Below are 26,837 nucleotides of genomic sequence, written 5' to 3'. Positions count from 1 at the left end.
TTCAAATTACATCCATTTAATGCTCAAAATGTCTTAATAATTCACTAAGTCCTTAGCATGTTAAACTGCGATAATTAAGAACATAATCAATGTAAGACTTATTCAAATAAAGCATAAATTCATCAAAATATTCTCTAATGACATGCTAAAATATGCATTTACAAAATTTGATTTGTTCTTTATTCATTTTTATGGGCCTCACTTTTATAAAATTTCTTCTTTGATAGTAGAATATTTTTGTTGGGTAGGATGCTAGGTACTCGAATGATACTTAAGGACTTACTCTTTTATATACTAAGGATGTACTTGTTTAAGAATTCCACTATAACCAAGTTTTGATGCATCAATTTCTACTACGAAGGATGCATTTGGATATGGAATTCCTAGACAAGGAATAATTTTGACGATGACTTAATTTTTTGTTTTTATGGTTTCACTCATCTCTTTACTTCAATCTAGAGAGTCTTTTCTAAGTCTAGAATATAGAGGACCACATATTGTCCTAATATTTGGCAAAAAAATAAATATGCAATTTAAACATCCTATAAATCTTTGTAATTATTTTATAATTTTGTTAGGAAATTTAGTTGCAAATTCTAATGATCTTTGTATTGTCATAAATGTTTCTTGATAAATATCATATCCAATAAATCTTATTTTTATTTGAAATATACTCATCTTTTCAAATTACATGTATTTAACTAATTATATGTATTTATTAAGGTGTTGGATGTGTTGATTTATTTCTTTCGAAAAGATGAGTATATCATCTAAGTATATTATAGAAAATTTCATATATGAGTAAAATATTTTGTTCATGATTTCTTGAAATTTACTAGGTGCATTCTTAAGACTTTGAGACATTCCATTCCATTTAATTCATAATGTCCAAATGGAACTACAAATGCAGTTTTATATCTATCTATTTCTTTAATAGATATTTGATAATATCCAAATTTCATGTCAAACTTTGAAAATATATTGGATTTGATTAATAATTAAATCTTGTTTATTTGCTAAAGGATATATGATTCATTTTAATATTTTTTAGTGATATATAATTTATTACTAATCTAAGAGTTCTCTTTTTTGTTCTGAAGCTTTGTTAACATAAATCTTAGTACAACTCCTAGGTGATTTTGATAGTCTAATTAATTAATCTTTTATCTAGAAATTATTGGATTTCTTATTTATAGAACTTAATTTTATCTTTATTCATTTGTAAGGGTCTTACTTTTATTAGAATATCTTTTTCATTAAAAATTTTCTTATAAAGAAGATTTATTTCATGTTGTTTTTAATTTTTGTTTGAAGATGTTGCAGCGACATACTCAATGACAAAAGTACAAAGTGTGACAATAAGGTACTTTTTAGAATTTCAAAAGCAAGTACAATCATCCACGAGTAACACACATCTAGTAGTGTTTTTTTTATCGTCAATATTACCTGTAAAATCACTATTACAAAATCTTACAAGCTTGAAGTCATTACAAAAAGAATAAAATAATCCAAAATTACCTGTATATTTTAAATAACAAATAACTTTTAAGTGAGTAGAGACGATTCACAACTCCAACTGTATACAAAATATTAGGTCTAGTACTTGTTAAGTTCCTCAAGCTTCCCATAAGGCTCTTAAAGAACATAGGGTCTATGTTTTCTCCATCATCAAACTTTGACAATTTTAACTAACTTTCCACGGGTGTGCTTACAAGATTACAATCAAACATTTTCTATTTTTTTCAATAATTCCTTTCCATACCTCTTGTGAGACAAAAAATACTATTCTTTATTTGCTTCACCTCTAATCTAAAGTAATAGGACATAAGTTTTATATCTGTTATCATAAATTCCCAAGACATAACTTTTTTGAAATCTTCAAATAAAATAGGATTATTGCCAATAAAGATAAGATCATCCACGTAAAGAAAAAATAAACAAAATATCACCATTATAAATTTTTTTTAACATAAAGTGTATACTTATCACTACAAGAAAATAATAATTTACCCATAACTAATTATTACATTAACAAGGATTTAAACCAGTGTAAATGACGTTACATGTGATTGACAAAATCATAGCTAACTTAAGTGTGGCAAATAGATTACCACAATTTTAGACAATCGAAGATAATTGTTGCATTCCTCGCAATTATTTAACCTCTGTTAATTCATTGTGGTTTATCCTAATTGTCGTTAATTACCCATATTTTATAACCGCCATTGATTATGCAAGGTTCAGTAACTGCAATTAAATACCTGCGATTCAGAAACCATTGTTAAATACCCGCATTTCAATAACTGCCATTAAATACCCAAGATTCAGTAACTGTCATGAATAACCCACAATCTTAGAATCTCTGTTAATTCGTGTAAATTGCTTGTAGTTTTGGAACTCCCATTAAATACGTGCACTGAAAATTATATAATTTTTATAATTGAAAATGAGTTTAATTTTTTTACTCCACTTGTGTATTATATAATATTTACATAAAATAATTTACTTTTAATCGATAAATATAACTAAAAGTCATACATAAAGATCTCATAATGTAACACCTATAATAATATTCTAATTAAAATAAACATGTTATGTCTTTAATTCATATATGAAATATTCATAATCCCTAAGAGAAATACTTTTTAGATAGAAATTATAAGATAAAAATGTTATGTCTTCAAACTTAGGCTTCAAATTAGAAGATAAAAATTAATTATGTTCATAATATAATTGAAATTAAGGCATAAATAAAAACATAAGGTTTGATCAAGCATGTGTGAGTTAAGTAATTCTAACATGAATGGTGTTCTTGAATACATAATCTTTGTAATGTTTGAAAACTTTTTTCCAACTAGTATGATTGATTGGGAATAACTTAAGGTCCCTACCAGGAGGACAACCTATTAAAAAATCTCGCACCATCTCCAATTTGTTGTCCTTCATTATTCCAATTTAGTATGATTCTTTCACTAGGAGAAAGAGACCAAGCATTATTGATTGTGAGTTGTTTGGTTTTTCTTATGCCATTTTCATTTGTGAATCAAAATTTAGCACATAGATTTAAAAATGTTAAATTTAAGTGCATTATAATAGTGTAGCAGTTTTTCTAACTATGTCAACAAGCCAAGCTCTTTTATGCAACACTGATTAGCAAGGTTGTACTTGAGACTCTATTTCTCCTTCCTTTTAACTATCATACTGTAACTCTATTGTAGATTGAGTACTAGATTAAGGTGGATGTATAGATGAAGACTAAGTATGCAATTGTAGTATAGGTACCAATGAAGGCTGAATATGCAAATTGATAAGGGGTTTTGATTAATAAAATAGAAGAATCTACTTCAATCGATATGCCTTTAACACGACCTTACATAACATAGAAATCACACTCAGAAAGGGTAAACAATTAGCTAGAACAACAGGTGTTGTAACAAAATTGATTGCAAAAGAGGAGAAATTGACCACATTAAAATTACCTTTTGGGGAGATCTATTTGATATCTAAAAATTACTTAGCAATAGCCAAACAAGTGAGAAATATTGGGATAAACCAAAAAGGTTTGGGTAGAGTCAAATCTAAATGTTGACTAAGTAAACGTCCTGTAGTAAGAAGAGTAGTTATAAACCCTGTAGACCATCCCTATGGGGTGGGTGAAGGGAGGGCCTCAAGTGCAAATGGAGGCTGAATATTCAACTGAGGTGCAGTTAGAGGATGAGTATGAGAGGATGAGTATGAAATTGTTGTGCTGAATTACTGCTTTTGGTAGAAAATTGCTTCTTATAAAGCAACAAGTGGTGTCACTATTAATAATATGTTATGAAAAATTGCCATAATATAAATTGACTAAGTTATCTTTATAAGAGTATAAAGGAATTATAGTGCCATGAGATATAGGTGGAGGCCTTGTGCAAAGGCATTGTACTTGTTTAAGGTGCAGTTGCAAGAAAGAGAAGTAATTAAGGTGTTGAATTAGTAGTTTTCTTAATAAAAAAATAGCTTCATCTTTGTGATTCTTGACAAGCAATAAATACATTAGTAAGATATTATTCATGAATATTATTTCATAAATAAATTTTGTTTTCTCTATGAGTAGAACTATCTTACCAACATGAGGTGCATATGAAGGAACTATACTAGATTGAGTTATAAGTACAGGTGGTGATTAAGTATTAAGAGAGCGACATTGAGTTCCTTGTGATGCTATATTAGACTTCTTCCTAGATAATCTTAATTCCATGTTTTTCTTCATCAAATTCAACATCTCAACTCAATATTATTTTGTCATTGTTTGGATTGTACAATTTGTAGTCTTTTGAGTTTGCATTATAGTCAATAAACACATACTTTATAACATAGTCATTAAAATTAAATATTTCTTAGTTGAGTACATAAGTATAATTAAAACAATAATAGGATTTTATTATTTTTTCACTTCAAATACATGAATATAATTCACTATTTATAATAGTGATATAATGACTTTCAATATATCAAATAATTGCCTCATAAATATCAAGTAATTACAAGCTAAAAAATTATTGCCTTTAATAAGAGAGTTACAATTTTTAACTCACACTAACACATGTTTGATTCACAAGTTTTCATCTTTGTAACTGATATAATATTTTTTTTAATCATTATTTCTAAAAGAAAAATACGTAAACTTATTGCTGCTATAACAAACACACACGAAGGGATCCGAGATTGTATAAATTTCTTTTGAAACTAAATCTTTGGATAGGAAGCTTTCATAGCGATGCCACAAAGACCTTGAGGATCACCACCTTCCCTTAGCAACTTCATGAATCCACCATCTCCCCATTGCTCACCCCATGAATTCTTGATCAAACAGTACTTTTTGCCGTCTTCACTCCCATAACCAATTACAGTAACCGCATGAGTGAGATCAGTTCCGCATGGTCCTTCAAATAACCCTCCACTGTAATGGCGAAAGTTATCATTCACAGCAACGCCAACAGACCCTGGTTGATTGGCCACAGCTTGTAGTAGTTTCTCTTCATTGTTTTCAACTACATCTTCAAAACCACTTATTTTAGCTGCGGCTATCATCTTAATCGGGCATGTTCCAGCAGCTCCTAGGTATGGATAATCACTTTCTGTTGCGATACCCTGGTTTTGTGTGATATATTTGAAGGCATTATCCATGAAGCCTCCATTGCACCCATTGTTATTCGTATCACAGTCCAATAGTTGTTGCTCAGACAGTGAGATCAATTTGTTATTGTTGATTTGGTTTATGCCTTCTACTGCCGCAACAGCTGAAAAAGCCCAGCAGCAATCTGCAGACAATTGAACTATTTAATATATTATAGTGCCAGAAAATTATGTTTTGGTTTAGGAAAATCTTTTGCGCACATCTTGGATACACACCTTTAAGTGTTTCCTTTTATTTATAGAAATATATTTTAGGAATGCGTACACATAGAGAAGATAAAAAAGAGATAAAGATAATTGCATACGGTATCATTATGGTATTAACTATTAGTTATTCAAATAATAAAATTGTTTGATTAATAATTTCTTTTCTGGGGCGTATAAAATTGCACCATTTCATTTTTTTTATCTCACATTTTAAAGGATAGTCCAGGAAAGAGGAATACACTTGGTGTTCTTATTTCCATTAAAATTATTATCTTATTTTTTGTTCATTATTTTATCTCTTTTAAATTAATTATTTTAAATTTTACGTTTAGGGTATAGCTGCTAAAACATAATTAACTTTATGTTAGACTTGAAGATAACAGATAAATAAAAATCAGTTCTTAAAAATGTGATAAATAAAAAGGTACCAAGGGAGTACAAGAGAAAAACTATTAAAAAAAACTAATAAATTAAATTAATATTTATATAATCAGAATTATAACTTATGCACTGAGTGATCACCAAGACAATTAAAAGCAATTTTTCTTACTTTAAGCAAGCGATCGTTACTTACTACATATGCCTTGGTTCTTATAACAGCTCCTTTCTCTCTCCAGTCCAAACTTTCTGGAACATCTTTCAGTTTCAAAAGTGGAGCTGAGGATGACGAGTATGGTTTCCTTGAAATAATCTTGAACCCTGTATATGAAGCTACGAATTCTTCTTCAGTTAAATCCGAAAACTGGTTCAGGCCCAACTTGTAGCTGTAATTCCCAGCATTGTTGAATTTCTCTATGTATTCCAAGTTCTCCATAAATATTTTGAAGCGTTTCTCCTTCTCAGCATCATCAGCATAGGAGCGTGCATACTGAGACATCCTTTGCCGGTAAGCAAAAGGGGACCAAAAGAGACCAAAACTGGAACTTGGGTCCAAAGGCCCCAGAAAGTATCAGAAGGGGAGAAGGTGGTGGGAAAGCCTTCCTTTGAGTCCAAGGACTGATATTCAAGGAGTTTCAGTGGCCTGAGACGAGTTTTGCAAGTCTCCCTTTGTCGGTAAGATAAAGGGGACCAAAAGAGACCAAAACTGAAACTTGGGTCCAAAGGCGCTAGAAAGTGCCAGAACGGGAAAAGGTGGTGAGAAAGCCTTCCTTTGAGTCTTAGGAGTGATATTCAAGAAGTTGCAGTGGCCTGAGACCAGTTTCGCACGTCTTCCTTTGCAGGTAAGCAAAAGGGGACCAAAAAAGACAAAAACTGGAACCTGGGTTCAAAGGTGTCGAAAAGTGCCAGAAGGGGAGAAAGTGGTGAGAAAGCCTTCTTCGAGTACTAGGAGTCATATTCAAGGAGTTTCACTGGCCTGAGACGAGTTTCGTATGTTTACCTTTGTCGGTAAGCAAAAGGGGACCAAAAGAGACCAAAACTAGAACTTGGGTCCAAAGGTGTGAGAAAGTGCCAGAATGGACGAAGGTGGTGAGAAAGCCTTCCTTAGAGTCCTAGGGGTGATATTCAAGGAGTTTCAGTGGCCTGAGACGAATTTCGCAAGTCTCCCTTTGTCGGTAAGGAAAAGGGGATCAAAAGAGACCAAAACTGGAACTTGGGTCCAAAGGCGCTAGAAAGTGCCAGAACGGGAGAATGTGGTGAGAAAACCTTCATTTGAGTCCGATGAGTGATATTCAAGAAGTTTCAGTGGCCTGAGACGAGTTTCGCACGTCTTCCTTTGCCGGTAAGCAAATGGGGACCAAATGAGACCAAAACTAGAACTTGGATCCAAAGGAAATTAAAAAAATTAATTTAATACGTAAATTTATTTTTTATATCAATTAAAATTACATATATTAATATAATAAAAAATTTAAGAATCACATATAAAATATTTACAAATATATCTAATAATAAAATCAATACTGATGTGATAATATATATAATAATAAAGTAAGATATATATATATATATATATATATATATATATATATATATAAATATATAATCAGATAAAAAAATTATTTTATAAAAAATGAAAATATTTTATCATAATTTATTTTTTAAATTTTACAAAATTTTAAAAGTATTTATATAATAATGCAATAAAAATGATTTAATCTTGTAAATATTTAATTGTTATCTTTTGTTCAACATTATTTGCTTTATTTTTTTCTCAGGTTGTAATATAAAAGAAAATATCAAATATAAATTATTTTTTCTTTTTTTTTTTGGTAAATTTAGTGTTAAGATATAAGTAAAGAACTTATTGCTAAGCCATTTTCTATTGTTTTCATATTTATATTGTCTAAACTCTCTTCCTTCTCAACCTGTAAATATTAAATAATAAAAATAAAATTATTTATAATCATATTATAAATATTATAAACGAAAATAATAAAACTACAATTTAATCTTCTATATTCTAACATAAAAGAATTGTTTTCAATTACAACAAATCTATCTTTGTGTTTTGATACTGAAATTTTTTTTTATAAAATATATTTTTCTTTCTTTTAATATACCCTTATACCTATAAGCAATACAACGTTTTATTGACATGTATGTAATTACTCTGTAAAAAGAAAAAAATAATAAATTTAAAAATAAATAAACCATACGTTAGTTAGTATACAACAACATATGAAAGATCAAATAAATAGAATTTATTAAAAATAATAAATACTAATTTTTTAATAAGGAAAATACATATACTAATACTTTTTTTTCATCAATTAATAATGGATCATAGTATCGTATGAATATTAATAAACTCTTTTTTGTGATATATATTTAAAGTATTCTACAACCGTGATATTCACATTCTTATCTTTTAATCATCTCTTTTTGAATTCAAATTGTTAAGAAAAATTTATTTATTTTATTGAAAGTTTGTTATTCTCTTGCAAAAGTATAGAAAACATAAAAAAATAATAATTATTTGTAATAAATATAAACTGAATCTACGTATGAATATGATTAATTTGCATTGGTAGAAAAATAGATTAATTTATATATTTTAATTAAAATATATTATGAGTGCTATAAAAATAATTAAATATTTATAACATGAGATTTTATTATTTCCTGTAATCATTTTTTGAATATATCTATAAATATATTTATGTACAAAATTTAAAATATAAGCTTATATAACAAGTCAACTCTATGACATAATTTTAAATAATCAAAATTTATACTATTATAAGTTAGAGTAGTTTAGAAAATAATGATATATTTAATACAATTTAATCAATTAAAAATAAAATTCAATACATGATATCATTTAAAAATAATGTAATTTTTATATTTATTCAACAAATTAAAATGAAAGATATGAACATAATTTAGTGAAACAAAATAAAAAATTTTAATCTCGAAAATACATGTATTTTACATGAATAGTAATTCTTGATAGTTAATATAATTATAAAATAGAAAACAAAGGAAGGTGGTAGAAAGAAAAGTGGACAAATTTTTAAAAGTTATGTAAACATTACTTATTTAAGTAGAAACTAAGTCTTAATTATATATGAAAAGTTAGAGAATAAAAAATTACTATAATAAAAGTTATCTTTTCATCAGAAATTTAATTTAATATAGACAATATAAAATAATAATTTTGTGAGGTTTAAGGCTAAGATGACAAAAGTCTTTCTTTAAATAATGGACTATGGGTGAGAGAAGGAAACAAGAACAATAGATAATAAAGGTGTTTTTATAGTGAATGATGGTTTAGGGAATAAGGGAAAGAATGAGAGGTGGGTGATTCAAGGTGGTGGTTTGGAGAAGAGAAGGATGAATAGAAAAGGGAGTAATTTTTGGGTAGTTGAAGGTAGTGGTTTGGAGAGGAGAAGAGTGAAAAAATAATTGATGTAGGAGCTTTGATGGTGAAGAGGCGTAGTGGCTAGCGGCAACACTTCGATAGAGATATAGTGGCCGATGGCAGCATGGTCTGTTGGCAGTTAGTAATTTTTTTTTTTAGAATATTATGAGTTTGAGTTAATGTATGAAATGCTTATTAAATAATAGAAATACATAATTTTTTTTTATAAAATGCATGATAAAAACTTGTAACTCTTGAAACCTTATCCTTCCTTGTACTATCTTTCTCTTTACTATATTTTTCAAAAAAAAAAAAAATCTTCTTCCAAATTTTTGAACTCCTCTCTTCAAGATTGCTCTTCATTTTATATTAGAGTTTTTTTTCGTAAAATACTAAAAATCTAATTTTTTTTCACTATATATAAAGTAACATTAATTTAAAAGTTTAATTGTTTGTAATATTTTTTTTTTTTTAAGAATTAGTTCTGAATTTGCCTAATTTATTAAGGAAAAATTTTAGTTTCTTCTTAATACCATTTGCTTCTATTCCTCTTTTTTAATAATAAAATTTAAAAATAAAAAATTTTAAAACAAAATTACAATGTTCACATTTAGTAATTTTATTTTAAATTTTTATTTATTTACTTTTAGTTTCTACAATTAAATTCTATAATAAATTTTATAAAAATGCTATCCTTTTTGTATTACATTTTGACTGAAGTATATTTTTAGTTTTTCTCAATTTAGATAAACTTCTAAATAAATATTTAATAAAAAATTAATATAAAAAGTTATTTTATAAATGAAAATAACTTATACTTCTCAAATTTTAAAGAAGTTAAATAAGAGTTTCTAAAAAATAAAAAATGTATAAATTATGAGAGAAATTTGATTCATTTTATTATTAGATTTTATATTTCTATACATATTTACTTTAAAGTTATTTTAAATAAGATCTTTATATTTTTACAAGCATCTTGTTAATGATTTAAAAAAAAATTTATTATTTTTTTATATCTTTTAATTTAATACTTCTATCGATAATATTTTTTTTAGAATTACGTTAGTGGAAAGAACAAAAACTAAGGAAGAAAAGTTTAAAAGAGTTAAAATAAAACTCTAAAAAACTGCAAGCAAAAATATATTTAAGTCTTATATTCTTTTTAAAAAATCCATCATAATATATGCGTGTGAGAAAAATTTTATTTTTGATGCACCACAAAATTACTAACTAATTAAAACAGTAAAAATAGTGTTTAAAAATAATTATTGAAAATTTAATATTTTTATTGACACGGCAACACATGAATAAATAAAATATAAAATTATTTTACATTGTCTATATTAAAAATAATTAGTGACTAATTATTTTTATTTACAATAATTAAATGAGATATTAATTTGAACACTATTAATTTTTTCATAAAGAGACAAATGTTATTTTGTACCGAGTAAGTAGAAAGTTGATGCTACTTTTGTTTACAAAAATCTTCCTTATTATTTGAGAATTTTTTTTATAGGCAAAATATACATTATTAGAGAGAGTTCAAAAGAAACTCAAAATTCATATACACAGAGAATTAACGTAACAATAAAGACAATATTGTACTTACCCAAATAATTAATAAATATATCCCTTCTTTTTTACTACAACCAACACCAACAAGTGATAGTCATTGGAAAACACAATTCTATTTCTATGTAACAACAAAGACCATATTGTACTTACCCAAACAATTAATAAATATATTCCTTCTTTTTTATTACAACCAACACCAACTCAAGAAAGAAAGTGAGTCGATAAATCTGAAGATAAAACCAATGAGAATCCAAGCTAACGCGGAGTAAAGTACCAGATTTAAGATGAAACTGAGTACGTTAAAAACAAATGAGTTGGAAGTTCCTCCAAACCATGACAGAAGCAACAAGTTATATCATCAATTTGAACACTATGATCAATCAACAAATCTTTACAAGGAAATGCATTCAACAACCATTGCCAAGAAAATACCAAACACTTAAGAGGGACCTTCCCTTTCCATAGCCCTTACAAGGCATCTGCTGTACACTGATCTACACTATTAGGACCACCAAAAAGTTCAAATAGCCATGAATACGCAGATTTCATTAAATAACAACCTGAAGAATATACCCTCCATACCTATTTATCTTCTTGTAGTACCTTAATAGAAACTTCATCCACAAACTCCAACAATAGATTAAAGTTTGAGATCTCATGTTGAAAGAGTCTTCTTCGCCAACTAACATCTCAAACCCACCTAGTGCCATCATGAAAATCATTCTCTAATGCACAAGATTCACCGTTCCTCGCCACCGTAAATAATCGCGGAAATGCCTCACACAATCGTACTTCACCTACCCACTTATCTCTCCAAAAAAGAGTGTGCAAACCTACACCCACACTTCTATTTAACTTCTCATTTAGCCATGAATTCTCTTGATGAATAACTTTCAGGAAATTACGCTACCACAAAGAACATCTATTGTAGACTGATGAACGCTGAATAGAAGAAGCTAATCTGCCATACCTAGCTTCCAACACCTGCACCTACAATAAACTAGAATAATTAATACCTCACAACAACCATTTACAAAGAAGCTCCCAATTAAACCACTGCACATTTCTAATGCCCAAGCCACCATTCTTCTGTTGTCTACAAACCATTTCTCATTTCACCCAGGAGATTTTAGAATCATCCTTAACACCTTTCCATAGAAGATTATGCTTGATAGTGACAATCTCCTTTATCACTGCCTTCAGCGCTTTAAAAAAGGATAACGAGTGCAATGATATAGAATTAAGAATAACATTAATCAAAGTCATCCTGCCTCCAATCGATAAACTTATATTAGTGCAAAAGTTATTAGTTAAGTGAAAGAATTAATAAAACATATGCTTCCTTCTACTGTAATATCTTTCAATTTTATTACTGTTTTAATATATAACTTTGGCTACTAATATAATTAGATTTTTTTTAGGATTGAGGATAAAAACTAATAATAGTAAAATTTTATTAAAAAGAGAAATATTTATTATATTTTTATAACTTCAATATAATAATTATATATATTTTTTATAAAAAAAAATTTCATTCATATTTATGAATGTTTAAACTTTCCTAAGAGCTAGGTTAACAAAAAAACCAATATAATTCAGCTATACTAGCTGAAGTCATTAGTCAACTCAGATGTCATGCATATCAGTTAAAATTTAATTAAAATATCATATTTTTATAATTTTAATATAATAATTATATACTTTGTTTATAAAAAGAAATTTTTATTTATAAATATTTAAACTCTCTTAAGAGCTAAGGTTAACCAAACTCAATATAATTCAGTTATACTAACTGAAATTATTAATCAACTGAGATGTTGTTCATATCAAATAAATTGGGTTTTATCCCCCACATATTCTCAATGGCTTACTAATATGTTAGACTGATAAAGATATTTCAACAACATCCAAATTTCACCATATGATTCTTTCAAATAAATTTATCTAATTATTTAGAAAAATAAATACTAATAACTTTTACACTATTAGAATAGAAATAACTAGATTACTTTGGTTAAGTTTTATAAGAACTGAACAACATGAATATAATCAAATTATATATAAAAAAATTTATGAGAAGAAACTTAGAGTAAATATTTTATATATTTAGTTATATTGCTTTCTTAATTACATTAAAATTATATAATTGCATAAATTGTTCTGCATATTACTTCATCAAAAGTTATGATTTGATTGGGTGAATTATATAAAATGCTCAAAACTATTTATTTATTAATTACATAATTCAAAAATTGAGTACATCAATCATTTTCGTCACAAAGGCTGTATCTTGAAAATAAGCTCACAACTTTATTATAATTTAAGAATATGATAGCCTTCTTTAATATGCATGAAAATTAAATTAATAAACGGAAGGTTTTCTTGCAATGAATTCAGAATTGCCTACTTCGACAGAAAAGCGAAGGTTTCAAATCTGAGAAAAATTAAAGGAGGTGACATCACAGTCACTAAATACTAAAGACAAATTGAATCCAACTAACATAATCTATAAAGCTCTGTAATTTATTGATTGATAGATTCAATCTCGATACAGTGCTAACAACTTGAAAGTTCATATTAAATAGAGAGACAAAAACCTAATCTGCAAACGTGGAAAAGGACAGAAAACTTGATTTCGAGACAGTATGCGTAAACTTATTATTACTAAAACAACAAACCCGCACGAACGGATCCGATATCGTATAAATTTTATAGGAAACTAGATCTTCGGATAAGAAGCTTGCATAGCGATGCCACAAAGACCCTGAGGATCACCACCTCCCCTCTGCAACTTCATGAATCCACCATCTCCCCATTGCTTACCCCATGAATTCTTGATCAACCAGTAGTCTTTGCCATCTTCACTCCCATAACCAATTACAGTAACCGCATGAGTGAGATCAGTTCCGCATGGTCCTTCAAATAACCCTCCCCTGTACTGGCGAAAGTTATCATTCACAGCAATGCCAACTGACACTGGCTGATTGGCCACAGCTTGTAGAAGTTGTTGTTCATCATTTTGAGCTACATCTACAAAATCACTTATTTTAGCTGCGGCTTTCATCTCATTCTGGCATGTTCCAGCAGCTTCTTGGTATGGGTAATCGCTTCCCGAGGCGATGCCCTGGTTTTGTATGATATATTTGAAGGCAGTGTCCATGAGGCCTCCATTGCACCCGTTGTTATTCGTATCACAGTCCAACAGTTGTTGCTCTGACAATGAGATCAACTGGTTAGTGTTGATTTGGTTTATGCCTTCTATTGCCGCGACAGCTGAAAATGCCCAGCAGCAGCCTGCAAACAGTTGAACCATACAATTAATTGATTTTCAGGACAATGGAAGAGTTGATACAAAAATATATTGAAGTACAGAAATCGATTTAAATTTATAACACAGTTATTTATTCTATCTTTACTTCAATTCATTTTATTTTTTGTAAGACTTAACTAATAAAGTATTCATTTAAACTGACCCGGAATAAAAGAATACTAACATGCTAACACTTTGTGATTATGGCAGGCTGAACTGTTATTATATAAGAGCAAGAGTTCTTTACTTACCACATTGGCCTTGGTCCTTAATTTGGGTGACAGCACCTTTCTCTCTCCAGTCCAAACTTTCTGGAACATCTCTCAGGTTCAAGAGTGGAGCGGAGGATGACGAGTATGGTTTCCTTGAATTAATCTTGAATCCGGTATGTGAAGCAATGAACTCTTCTTCAGTTAAATCCGAAAACTGGTTCAGGCCCAACTTGTAGCTGTAATTCCCAGCATTGTTGAATTTCTCTATGTATTCCAAGTTCTCCATAAATATTTTGAAGCGTTTCTCCTTCTCAGCATCATCAGCATAGGAGCGTGCATACTGAGACATCCACTGCTGGTGTGTTTTAGCAACAGAAGATTCATACAACGTTCGGGACATGGCTGGGAATGCACATGTCCAGAATATAACACAGACAGCAATAAGATGCTTCATTTCAATTGCAATAGCCATTTTTCTTTTGAGATAAAAGATATTTTGTATGGAAATTGCTGTAACAAAACAGCATAGAGTTGGGGTATTTATAGCATTCAAAACTCTATTCCTTGAGACAATCACGGTATAAATGATTAATGATCCAATTCCCCCTCAAAACACTTAAACTGGTGCAGGGTTGACTTGAAAATACCCATCATGAACTTCTTCTGGCGCGTAACGAGTGACCTACTCGCGATTAGCTAATTGAATAAGCCACCTCAAAATTAAAGTTACATTTTTTTTCAATTTAAATAAGATAAACTCAAATTTTGTAACTCATATGTTACTCACAATTATATAAATTTTTTATTATTATAATTTTATTTATTATATTTATTTAAGTTTTATATATTTTTAATTATTATCATTATGTTTGTATTATTTATTTAATTTTAACTTTTAAAAGTTGTAATTTAAACAAGTGACAGCATTTTTAAATATATATATATATACACATATTATTTTCATAATGAAAAATATTTTTTTAATTTTAAATCATTTTTATGTAAAAAAATACACTTTATTATAATTTCACTTTACTTTTTGGTATAAGAATATTTGGCTTGTTTGTTGACGCTGGCTTCTGAGCCGCCGGAAGACCCAGGCTGGTACATCATGTTACACAGATAGCGTGCCTTCGGTTTCGAAAAACAATTGAACTACTTAAATTAATAAAAAAATTATTTAAAATTTATAAGAAAAATTAATTATAAACAAGTTAAAGAAAAATTAATACTATTTTTTATTTGATAAAAAAGTTATTCGATTATATATCTTTAATATAATAAAATAAAAAGTTTTATTACTTAAATTTAAACATTGGCTGGTAATTCATGTCAATATTATTTTTTAAAATAATTTTTTATAAATATTAAGTTTTATTAAAATAATATTAAATTAAAAAATTGTATTAAATAAATCAAAAATAAAAAATCAGAAAATGAAAGACTAATTATCACCTTATTAAATAATTTTATTTTAACATATAATATATTTATAAATATAAATAAAAATAATAAATTTACTTGTTCTTTTAAAGAATGAAAAAAAAGTAAAATTATTTCAATTATCAGACTTAAGTCGTCGAGAAATTGGAGGAGAAAACAAATAAACTCCGGTTTTTATTAACAATTCTATGGGTCAGTATTGATTGGATGCAGCAAAGGTTGTGTGTACACAATAAGTTATTGGGTTGGCGATTACGGCAGGCAAAGGCAATGTGTATCACAAGAACACATAAAAGTTTTGCAAGATGAATAAATCCACGTTAACTAACGCGGAGTAAGCGCCACAACTTTTCTGGGTTCCAAAATCGTGTTTCTTATAATATAGCCTGTATACCTGCAATAGATATTCCCAATTTATAAAATGAACGAAGACAGATCTTATACTGAACACTACTTAGATACATCCATATCCATAAAAACATATTTAGAATGTGATTTTTTATTACTTTATGACCAGATAAATTTTATTTTATAAGCTAAATTAATATAGTCTGATAATTTTTGTTTTTTATTACTTTCAAACAAAGTCTTTGCGTAATAGTTACATGAAAATATTAGGTCCGTAGTCAAGTGGTTTAGGTTCACACTAAAGCCTAGACTAATAAAAACTAAGCTACATATCCCAAAATTTTCAGCCCGGATTACTCCTTAGCCAAACTCTCCAGTGTAAAAAATAGACACTTCACCTGTCACTCATGCTCACATATTATCATACGATCATCGCAGCACACATACAATAATACAAACAAATGCAAGGGTAAGCTTATATAAATAAAAATTATAACTATAAAATATGAAAATATTAAAATTATTTACACAACTTATATAGTTCACAGCAATTAGCACAACAGTCTAAATCAATTGATGCATCATCTTCAGCCCATCTACAACAAATACAACGATTCAGTTCCAACTAGTTTCACATCCTAAGTAATCCAAAGGAACTAATTTTCAATCTGGGAGTGACCCAGTATCTAGATCCAGACAAGTATAATTCAGCGTCCTACCGTTACATGTCTAATCACCTAAACACATAACTTGGCTCTAGAATGATAAATATCAATATAATACAGCACATCTATACGTATTATCAGCCTCAGCAATACAACCTCATCTCAACAATACAACTTTATGTATTTACACAATGAAACTAAGCAACTCACAACATAATTTTAATATTTCAGCATATATTAACATCCATGGAACATATATATCACAACATTCTAGCACATCATGTTTCACCACCACATTTCAAACATTCATTAGGCAATAGAGAAATCTACTCGACTATACATGCTCTGGGTTCAAGCCTAAAGTTTGCTTATACAGCCCACTATTCTCAACTAGAATGAAACTATTAATATAAATATCTTGGCCTCTACTAAATGAACTAGGTCAGTTCAGGTAAGCTCACATTACCTAAAACAAGTTTCTAAGATTGTGCTTCTTGTAAGTCCCAAAGAGATAGATCCAACGTTTGGATATGAAGTACGACTTGAACAGTTCAAATCCACTCAGAATAACATGGTGTAAAACTCTTGATAAAGAGAAAGTAAGGAACAAGAGTAAAGATGGAGGACTAAGCTCTGAAAACTCACTTAGATCTTGATGAGATAGATGTTCTCACTTGGATCGGGAAGAAATTCAGCTTCGAGAGAGCTTTCTCTAAGGGGAAGAGATGAGAGAACAGAGAGAAAATAAGAGAGGAAGGTTGTTTGGTGAGAAATGAGTGTTTCTTTAAGCTAGGGTTCCTTAAATACCCCTTCAGGCTCATACGTTTTTGCTTAAGCGAGCCAAACCTCGCTTGAGCGAGCCCTGTTCTCACTTAGGCAAGCTCATCCTCACCTGGGCGAGCAGATCAAACAGTGGAACCTCTCAGACTTCTGCTATTCTTGCTTGAGCATGGGACATCGAGCCTGAGCAAGTTGCATCTCACTTGAGCGAGCAACGTTCTTGCTTGAGTGAGATTGGGTCCAGAGAGCTACTTAGTTTTCCTGCGACTTCTCGCTTCAGCGAGCTTGTTTCGCCTAAGCGAGGGGACAGTTGGAGAGATCTTATCATGTCTCACTTGAGTAAAAACGCTCCAAAATGCCCAATTCAACGCAACTTAGTCTCGCTTGAGCGAGACATTCAACATCTAGAACTCTTAATTCTCCCTAGAAGGAGACTCCTTGGATATAATTCCTAGGTTATCACATGCACAATACACTTAACAGTCAATCTCTGAACTATACTGCTAATCATCTTCAACAATACCATCACACATCACTATGAATACACTGCTGCCTATCCAACAACTATACAATTTTCATATAATCCAATCAGATAAAACACCATTTAAAAGGAGTAATGGTTATATAAAATCCTTAGTATTCAATTAAAATATTTGCCACTAGTCTAACTTAACGATCAACCAAATGACACTGCAACCCACAACTTCCATCTAGTAACTGCACAGATCACCTGTCTACATTCTAGTATATGGAATTTCATACAGTCAAAGTATATGCAACATAACTTAATAGGAATAATTCATTTATAAATATGTTTGCCTGAAATTTTTTTACTTTTTTCTACTTCTCCACATATCTTCTTATTTTTTACTCACTTTATCGTTGAGAGTTATTGGAGATTATTGACAAAGATGACGAATCCCTTTGAAGTCAGAGCGAGTGATTGAGCACCCCTTTGGAGAACAAGAATTCTTTTTATCTTTTTTCCTTTTGGGTTTCTCTTGTTTGAATTCTTCTTAGTGTTTTATGGATTGGTTCATTATGTTTTTCGTTGTGTATTTCATTATGAGTAAGTAAATCCATAGCCAGGGTTATGAGAATCCTATTGTATACTTTGTGTGATTTTACTTTTAATATCGGTATTAATTTTCCTTTATTGTTTGTCTTTTATCCTATTGAATCATATTGTGCATGTTAAGAATTAATCACCCTTAGCATCCTATAATTAGTTGCATTACAGGCGATCGTATCACGTGTAATTAATGAAACTATAGGATAAAACGAAATAAAAGGTTAGGTTAATCATACTCAATTCCTCTCTTTCAATCATTATTGAATTAACAAACTTATAGAGTCTATGCTTTCTATACCATTTGCCTTGCATGATCATTGGGGGTGATTGCTCAAGAAAAATAATATTAACAATTATATTTACTTGATCATTGAGTGTTAATAGAACAAGTTTGAGTGGTTGGCAAATATTCGGATATCAATTTTGGGATTAAAATAATTAGAATATCTAGAACTGTAATAGATGAAACCATAAGTCCTAGGCTCATTTCATTCAATTTTTCCCATATGTTGCATCATTGTTCTCTTCAATTAATTGTTAGCATTAAGTCTTGTTTTTAATTATCACATTCCTTTTACGTTTAAACAATCAAATCAAGATATTCTTAGTTCTTGAGAATAATATCTGCGAGACCATAATTTAAGAACTCTTTCTTTGAAAACCCTTTCATTAATTTTTGACAAGAAACTTGCCCATGAACAAGGAAGAAATAAAAGAAAAAGAAAAGAAAATATTTTTTTGCTGAAATTCAAAGAAGAAAAAAAATGTACATGAGATGTAAGAGAAAAAGAGAAAAAACAAAGAAAAACAAGAAAATTATTATCAAACTTTGAAGTGAGAAAAAAACGTGTCATGAAAACAAGAAAAGAGAAGAAAAAAAATATAAAAACATTCGAAATAAACTATGTTTTTACGTGAGTTTATAAGGAATAAAAAAGAAGAATAATAACTTTTTGACAGAATCAATATTTTTACAAGAAAAATAAATTATTTAAAACACTTTTATAAGTTAAAGGTATGAATAGGTAATAAAAGCGTTTTGTTTTGTTAGTAGATTAGTCTCTTAGCTCTTGATTTTGTTTTGGTTTAGTTCTTTTTTTTTTTTCTTCTGATTTATCCTTAACTTACAAAAGTGTTTCAAATAAGGCTTTTCATAAAAAGAAATGTTAATTTTATTAAAAAAATTATTATTTATCTTGTTTAACTTTATAAACTCTAATGAAAACGTAGTATGTTTTCACAACATTTTTTTTGTCTTATTTATTCTTCCTCTTACCTTTTATTCATGCCTTCGTGATATTTTTTCTTTCTCCTTTGAATTTTGTAAAAAAAATTTCTCTTTTTTTTCCCTTTCTCTTCTTACCCTTCACCAAATATCTAAAGAGTTTCTTGTTGTTAGTCATGTGATTAGTACTGCTATCAAAGTATCATTTAGTCAACCTTCATTTGATTTAAAGTATAAGAAACAATTAATAACAAAAAAAATTATCTTTCTCTTAATAAAAAATCTTAGCTTCTTCATCTTGAAGTTAATTTTTTAGTCTTACATTTAACATCTTCATGTCTCACTTGGTTGCATTTATTAAATTGTGCATCAAGTCTCCTCCAACATTTAAACAAAGGATGACTATTTTTACACAATGATAACATGAAAGATAAGATTTATTATTATTGAATCTTGCACTTTCATGATATTGACATGTAAGAATCCCTCAACAATACATTTTTGTCTCATTGCACATCTTCGTTCTTGTGTTATAAGGCATTAAGAGTCTCAATAATGTGATTTTGGACAAATATATATTTTGATGATAGTAGTTTCAAATCTTTTGAGGACTATTACAAAGATTGTTTTTACAATTTTAGAATTAGGAAATTCAGTGCCTAATAATCCTACCTTGTTAGCTATGTCAAGAAACTTGTTTGAAAATATTTTGATTGTCTAAGACACTTTCATTATTAAGAGTTTAAATTCTCTCATCAAATTTAGTACTTGCATATTCTTTCTTTTACTCTTGGTGTATTCTTTCTTTAAATAATCTCAAATTATTTTTGCTATTTTAAAATCATGATCCTATTGAAGATAGTTGTTAAAACACTAATAAAAAGACATGATTTTGCCTTTGGTATTTTTCTCTTCTTTTGAATTTTTATTTGAGCCATAATAGAATTGTGTGGCAGTGAAAGAATTGCGTAATCTTCCAAGGATCCAAAGTTTCCAGCTAACTCTAGTTTCCTTCATTTTAATAGTCTAAAATCATAGTTTTCTCCGTCAAAGACAGAAGGAACAACTTGTGAGAAATTTAGTGGGTAGAAGAGGTTTATTGGGTCATGAAAAAAAGATTTTAAGAAAACAAAACATGAATTATGGAATTTCATTTTCTGTTCAACCTGTAGATATGATGAATATACCTTACCCTTCTCAAAGTAAAAGATCCAGTTCTCTTGGGGCACCAAGCCCTCAGATACCTAGAGTGATTCATGTGATGCCTACACCTACTGGTGAATCCTCAAGAGCCTAATTTGTGAATAATGGAAGCGCGGCGCAGCGGTTGGAAGAGAATCGGGATAGGGTTTCAAAACTGCATGGATACCAGCGGTATCCTACGTATAAACTCTCACCGTGGCCAGGTTGGAGACAGTTCACTGAAATGGGTGGTAATTTCCTCATTCAACGAAAGTTATACAATAGAATAGTTTGTTGCGTAATTCTACTTTATTATGTTCCTAATATGGTTATCAACTAAAAGAATTCAACAATAGAATAGTTCGTGTCAAATATGAAATGTTAACTGTTTAAATTTAGGATTCTTTTGAAACTCAAAAGAATCCATCCACCATTTTTTTTTTGAAGAGTGAGTATATAAACGACTAAACTAGGGGATCAAAATACTTTTTTTTAAATGCTATATCTGAATACTTAAGTGATAAGTTAAATTTTACTTATATATTCTCTATGGTTTTTTTATGAAAAATAAAATAAAAATTATTTTGTCTTTATTATAATTTTTTTATTAGTATTATTAAATATACAAATTATTAACTACAACATTTAATAATATAAATATTTTTAAAATAAAATTTATATTTAAAAAAATAGAATTAATTTAATTATTTTCTTTAGTCGTAATAATTTAATATTTTATTTTTTATAAAAAGAATCGGAAGGAATAATTTTTGTTGAATAAAAATTAAACTATTCATATAAACATTAATTTTTAATTTAAAATTTAATAATCGTTTATTTAAAAAATATAAATATAAATTTTATTCTTATTTAAAAATATTTTAAAAAATAAAATAAGACAATATAAATTAATTTATATTTTTATTTTAATGAATTTATATCATAAAAAATATTTAATAATGTTTATATCATAATAAAATTTAATAATAAAAATGATTTAAAAAGTTGAGCGTAAGATAGATAAAAATAGTAAAATGTTAAATATTGAAGGGAAAAGAAGAGGAATCGTTGAAAAAATAAAAGGAACAAAATTTTTTAAAAATTACTTTTCCTGATTACTAAAAGCTTTGAAAAAAAGTTACTAATGCTAATAACAACATATTTCAACTGCTTAAATCAAATAATATTACTTTTGCAAACGAACTTTTCAACTAATAAAGGTAAAATATTTTCTAAAATACACTCATAATTTATAAATATCTATAATTTATTGATTGATAGATTCAATCCCGATACAATGCTAATAACTTGAAAATTCATATTAAATGAGACAAAACCTAATTTGGAAATATGGAAAAAGACAGAAAACTTGATTTCGAGACAGTATGCGTAAACCTATTATTACTAAAACAACAAAGCCGCACGAACTGATCCGAGATTGTATAAATTTCATAGGAAACTAGATCTTCGGATAAGAAGCTTGCATAGCGATGCCACAAAGACCCTGAGGATCACCACCTTCCCTCAGCAACTTCATGAATCCACCATCTCCCCACTGCTCACCCCATGAATTCTTGATCAACCAGTACTTTTTGCCGTCTTCACTCCCATAACCAATTACAGTAACCCCATGATTGAGATGAGTTCCGCATGGTCCTTCAAATAACCCTCCATTATATTGGCGAAAGTTATTATTCACAGCAATGCCAACTGACACTGGCTGATTGGCCACAGCTTGTAGAAGTTGTTCTTCATCGTTTTGAGCTACATCTACAAAATCACTTATTTTAGCTGCGGCTGTCATCTCATTCTGGCATGTTCCAGCAGCTCCTTGGTATGGGTAATCTCTTTCCATGGCGATGCCCTGGTTTTGTATGATATATTTGAAAGCAGTGTCCATGAGGCCTCCATTACACCCGTCGTTTTTCGTATCACAGTCCACTAGCTGTTGCTCTGACAATGAGATCAACTTCTTAGTGTTGATTTGGTTTATGCCTTCTATTGCCGCGACAGCTGAAAATGCCCAGCAGCTCCCTGCAAACAGTTGAACCATACAATTAATTGATTTTCAGGACAATGAAAGAGTTAATACAAAAATATATTAAAATACAGAAATCGATATAAATTTATAACACTGTTTACTTATTCTATCTTTACTTTAATTCATTTTATTTTTTATAACACTTAACTAAAGTATTCATTTAAACTGACCCGGAATAAAAGAATACTAACATGCTAATACTTTATGATTATGACAGGCTGCACTGTTATTATATAAGAGCTAGAGTTCTTTACTTACCACATCGGCCTTGGTCCTTAATTTTGGTGACAGCACCTTTCTCTCTCCAGTTCAAACTTTCTGGAACATCTCTCAGGTTCAAGAGTGGAGCGGAGGATGACGAGTATGGTTTCCTTGAATTAATCTTGAATCCGGTATGTGAAGCAATGAACTCTTCTTCAGTTAAATCCGAAAACTGGTTCAGGCCCAACTTGTAGCTGTAATTCCCAGCATTGTTGAATTTCTCTATGTATTCCAAGTTCTCCATAAATATTTTGAAGCGTTTCTCCTTCTCAGCGTCATCAACGTAGGAGCGTCCATACTGAGACATCCACTGCTGATGTGTTTTAGCAACAGAAGATTCATACAACGTTCGGGACATGGCTGGGAACGCACATGTCCAGAATATAACACAAACAGCAGTAAGATGCTTCATTTCAATTGCCATAGCCATTTTTCTTTTGAGATAAAGATATTTTGTATGGAAATGGCTGTGAGAAAGCAGCATAGAGTTGGGGTATTTATAGCATTCAAAACACTATTCATGGAGACAATCACGGTATAAATGATCAATGATCCAATGCCCCCTCAAACACTTAAACTGGTGTAGGATTGGCTTGAAAATATGCATCAAAGTCTCTTTTTTTTTTTCCCTTTTCTTTCAACTCATTTGTTTAAAAGCTGAAGTACTATGTTTTATTTTTTTACACATTTCTTTGTTTAGACCATTGTTTTAAAAAAATGAAACAGATTGTTCAATTAATTGGATCGGGAATTGGTAAGGTCGATCTTAGTCCAGATAATCTAAAAACTTAAAGGAGTGAAAATTGACAAAACCAGGCATAAACCAGCCAAAACTACTAAAAATTAGTCAAGAACTCACGTAGAAAAATTTGTTTGAACTAATTATTTAATAAATTTTAATTTTTTAAATATTTTCATTCTATAATTTTTTTTAAAAATAAATAAAAAAATTCACACATTTTATCTATTTATGATTTACTATTATTGAATTATTTATTATGATTTTTTTATCTTATAAAATATGCAATATAAACTTATATATTAATTTAAATATTTTATAATTTTATATTAAATTATTAGTAACTATATTATATAATATTAAAATACAAAGTTAAGTATTATCAATTTATTGTTAATTTAATCTTAATTAAACTAATAAGTCATTGACGATGGAGTCGATTTATAGATTCTTTTTTCTTTACATTCTTGACGATTCATCTTTGTTTCAATAAAATCTTTTAATAGCATGTTTTGGTCTTCTTTTCTATTACTTAAAAAAAAAATAGTCACCGTTCACATATAAGATACTATCATTATCGTCTGAACAATTAAACATTCAACCCATAATCACAACAATCAAAATTAACACTTAACAGGTGCATTATGTTACAATTTACCTCATTTGAATAGAAAATTTTTTCTAAAGAAAATAGTTAGTCACATTATTATTAAGATTTTGTTAATCTCAACCCTTCAAGTTAAGTTTAAGCATTCATAAATAAAAACTTTTTATAAAAAAAATATACAATAATATAATAAAATTTTAATATTATTAATTGTTTAACCTCGGCTCTAAGAATTAAAGTTAACAAAATTAATATGAAAATATCATAAAAAAAGAATATGAAGAATATTAGAAACATATTTTAATATATATGCATTTTTATTTAAAATTTATTAAAATTATATAAATGTAATTGAGATTTATTAATTAAAAATTTCAAAAATAAATAAAATATATTTTTTTTATAAAAAAAAAAAGAGGGGAAGAACGAAGAGACGCGTAAACTTGCAATCTGCGCCACTTGAATTATCAATCCCGAGTCGTTTTGTTGATAGAGTCAGGAGGGCCTTGGCAAGATTTGCCTTCATTCTTTTCTTTTTTGTTTATTTCTTCTCAATTAAGAAAAATTCACATTTTTAATTATAATATTAAAATTTGCACCAAACTGATAAAAAACAAAAAAAAAACCCCGAATAGCTGTTCAAAAGTATTCGATAAATTATTATAATTATTATTTTGATCAAATTTGTGTCGATTTAAATTAATATTATTGCAGTTTTTTAATGAATAGATATTTCTTTTTAGCTCATCTTGCAATTTTAAAATCGCTGTAATAGTTTCTTCTGACACATTAGTGAATTAAATACCATTGAGAACTAATAAAAGAAAAAAAGATAGGTACAAATTTTTGTTTTGTTTTGTTGTTGTTGACTCACAGATAGTTGGACGAATTGTCTCACGCAGCTCAGCAAGAGAGCGACGGTATTAAAACGAATAAATTTTGCTTGCATTTTTTATATATATAATTTTAGTGTTACTTTTAGATAAAATTAAAGTTTTATTTGAATAAAAAATTGACATTTAATATTATTGTAAATTATTAAAATAAATTTTGATTTTGTTTAAAATACGTAAAAAATTAACATACGTTACAGATGCCCTTTTCTAATTGAAATGCCAAACAAAATGAGAGAGTAAATCAATCAATCTATTGAGCATACATTGTAAAAAAAAATGGAGAAAAAGCAAAATACATTAAAAATCCAGAAAAAGGAATATTAGTCACCAAACGTGTAATGCGCCACACATTAAGCCCCTTTTGACAGGATTCGTGGAAGGATCATAAGACAATGATCATTTGTCATAATCATAAACACATATAATATATATTTCCACTTTTATTTATCATATTAAAATTTTGACATTGGAATTAAAAAATAAATTTGATATTACCGTTTTAGTCAAAATTATCACTTAATTTTTTGTTATTCTTTTATGGCTGTTACTACTTATTACTTTTTGTTTTAAATTAAGGATTTAATTTATCAAAATAATTAACATTATCTTAAACTTTAAAAATGATAAATACAGATTTTACTAAAAAAGGAATACAACATTATTTGTAAAAATAATAACAATGTATATTGTTGGATAAATGAGTTTTTTTTATTTAACTAATCTTACATAAAAAAATTTCTATAACATTTTAGTCTTTCCTCCTGGATTGGCTCATAAACTTATGAAATAAGTAATTTGTTTTTATCAAAGAAATAATAAATATTTTTTTTCCAAATAAGATAACATCCATTGTTACCTTTTAAATTAATTAATAAGAAGTTTGATCATTTTCAATAATTGAAAAACACAAGAAATAAATTATCATTATTATAACAAAATTCTGAAATCGAGCTCTATAAATATCTAGCTACCACTGTCGATTGGTGAAGATAATATATACGGTTGTGATTTTTGATAGCTACGCGATAACAGTCGAACTTAGCTAGTTTATATTCCAAAGCAAATGACAAGGAAAATCAATGTAATGAACTAATATTAGAAGAATATTGAAGGGCAAAATAAGTAAGAGATTAAAAATCTAGAAACTTAACACTGAACAGAAGACCACAACAAATTGCTTAGTTGTAATTGGCTCGATCACCGGATAATTGAGTTCCATACATATCAACAATCATAACACATCCGTCACACCAACATGTCTTTTCGCTTTCAAAATTATAAATCTGCCTTT

The 26,837-nt window shown here is 28.6% G+C and overlaps 2 protein-coding genes and 1 pseudogene across 2 annotated transcripts; all 3 read right to left on the bottom strand.

The window, feature by feature from the left end:
• Positions 1-4,728: 4,728 nt before the first annotated feature.
• On the bottom strand, positions 4,729-6,280 carry LOC113852096 (annotated as a pseudogene).
• Positions 6,281-13,484: 7,204 nt separating this feature from the next.
• LOC113852636 (ervatamin-B-like) lies at positions 13,485-14,741 on the bottom strand. Its single transcript, XM_027482955.1, has 2 exons — positions 14,327-14,741; positions 13,485-14,059 (listed from the first exon to the last, which is right to left on the bottom strand). Exons 1-2 carry the CDS (start codon positions 14,739-14,741, stop codon positions 13,485-13,487), a joined length of 990 nt encoding a protein of 329 aa, XP_027338756.1.
• A 7,517-nt stretch (positions 14,742-22,258) lies between these two features.
• Positions 22,259-23,769, bottom strand: LOC113852844 (ervatamin-B-like). The gene is made up of 2 exons (XM_027483230.1): positions 23,302-23,769; positions 22,259-23,036 (listed from the first exon to the last, which is right to left on the bottom strand). The coding sequence occupies exons 1-2, from the start codon at positions 23,732-23,734 to the stop codon at positions 22,462-22,464; spliced, it is 1,008 nt and encodes a 335-aa protein (XP_027339031.1). The 5' UTR covers positions 23,735-23,769; the 3' UTR covers positions 22,259-22,461.
• Positions 23,770-26,837: the final 3,068 nt, after the last annotated feature.

The sequence above is a fragment of the Abrus precatorius genome, unplaced genomic scaffold, assembly GCF_003935025.1.
Source record: "Abrus precatorius isolate BTA unplaced genomic scaffold, Abrus_2018 Scaffold10, whole genome shotgun sequence".
Taxonomy (NCBI): Eukaryota; Viridiplantae; Streptophyta; class Magnoliopsida; order Fabales; family Fabaceae; genus Abrus; species Abrus precatorius.
Note: the sequence above shows the minus strand (reverse complement) of the source record. Positions and strands in the feature narration are given on the sequence as shown.

Coding starts and splice junctions, on each gene's coding strand:
- LOC113852636 (XM_027482955.1), bottom strand. CDS start 14,741: ATGAAGCATCTTATTGCTGTCTGTGTTATATTCTGGACATGTGCATTC. Junction 14,060..14,326: donor TAAGGACCAAGGCCAATGTG/GTAAGTAAAGAA, acceptor AACTGTTTGCAG/GCTGCTGCTGGGCATTTTCA.
- LOC113852844 (XM_027483230.1), bottom strand. CDS start 23,734: ATGGCTATGGCAATTGAAATGAAGCATCTTACTGCTGTTTGTGTTATA. Junction 23,037..23,301: donor TAAGGACCAAGGCCGATGTG/GTAAGTAAAGAA, acceptor AACTGTTTGCAG/GGAGCTGCTGGGCATTTTCA.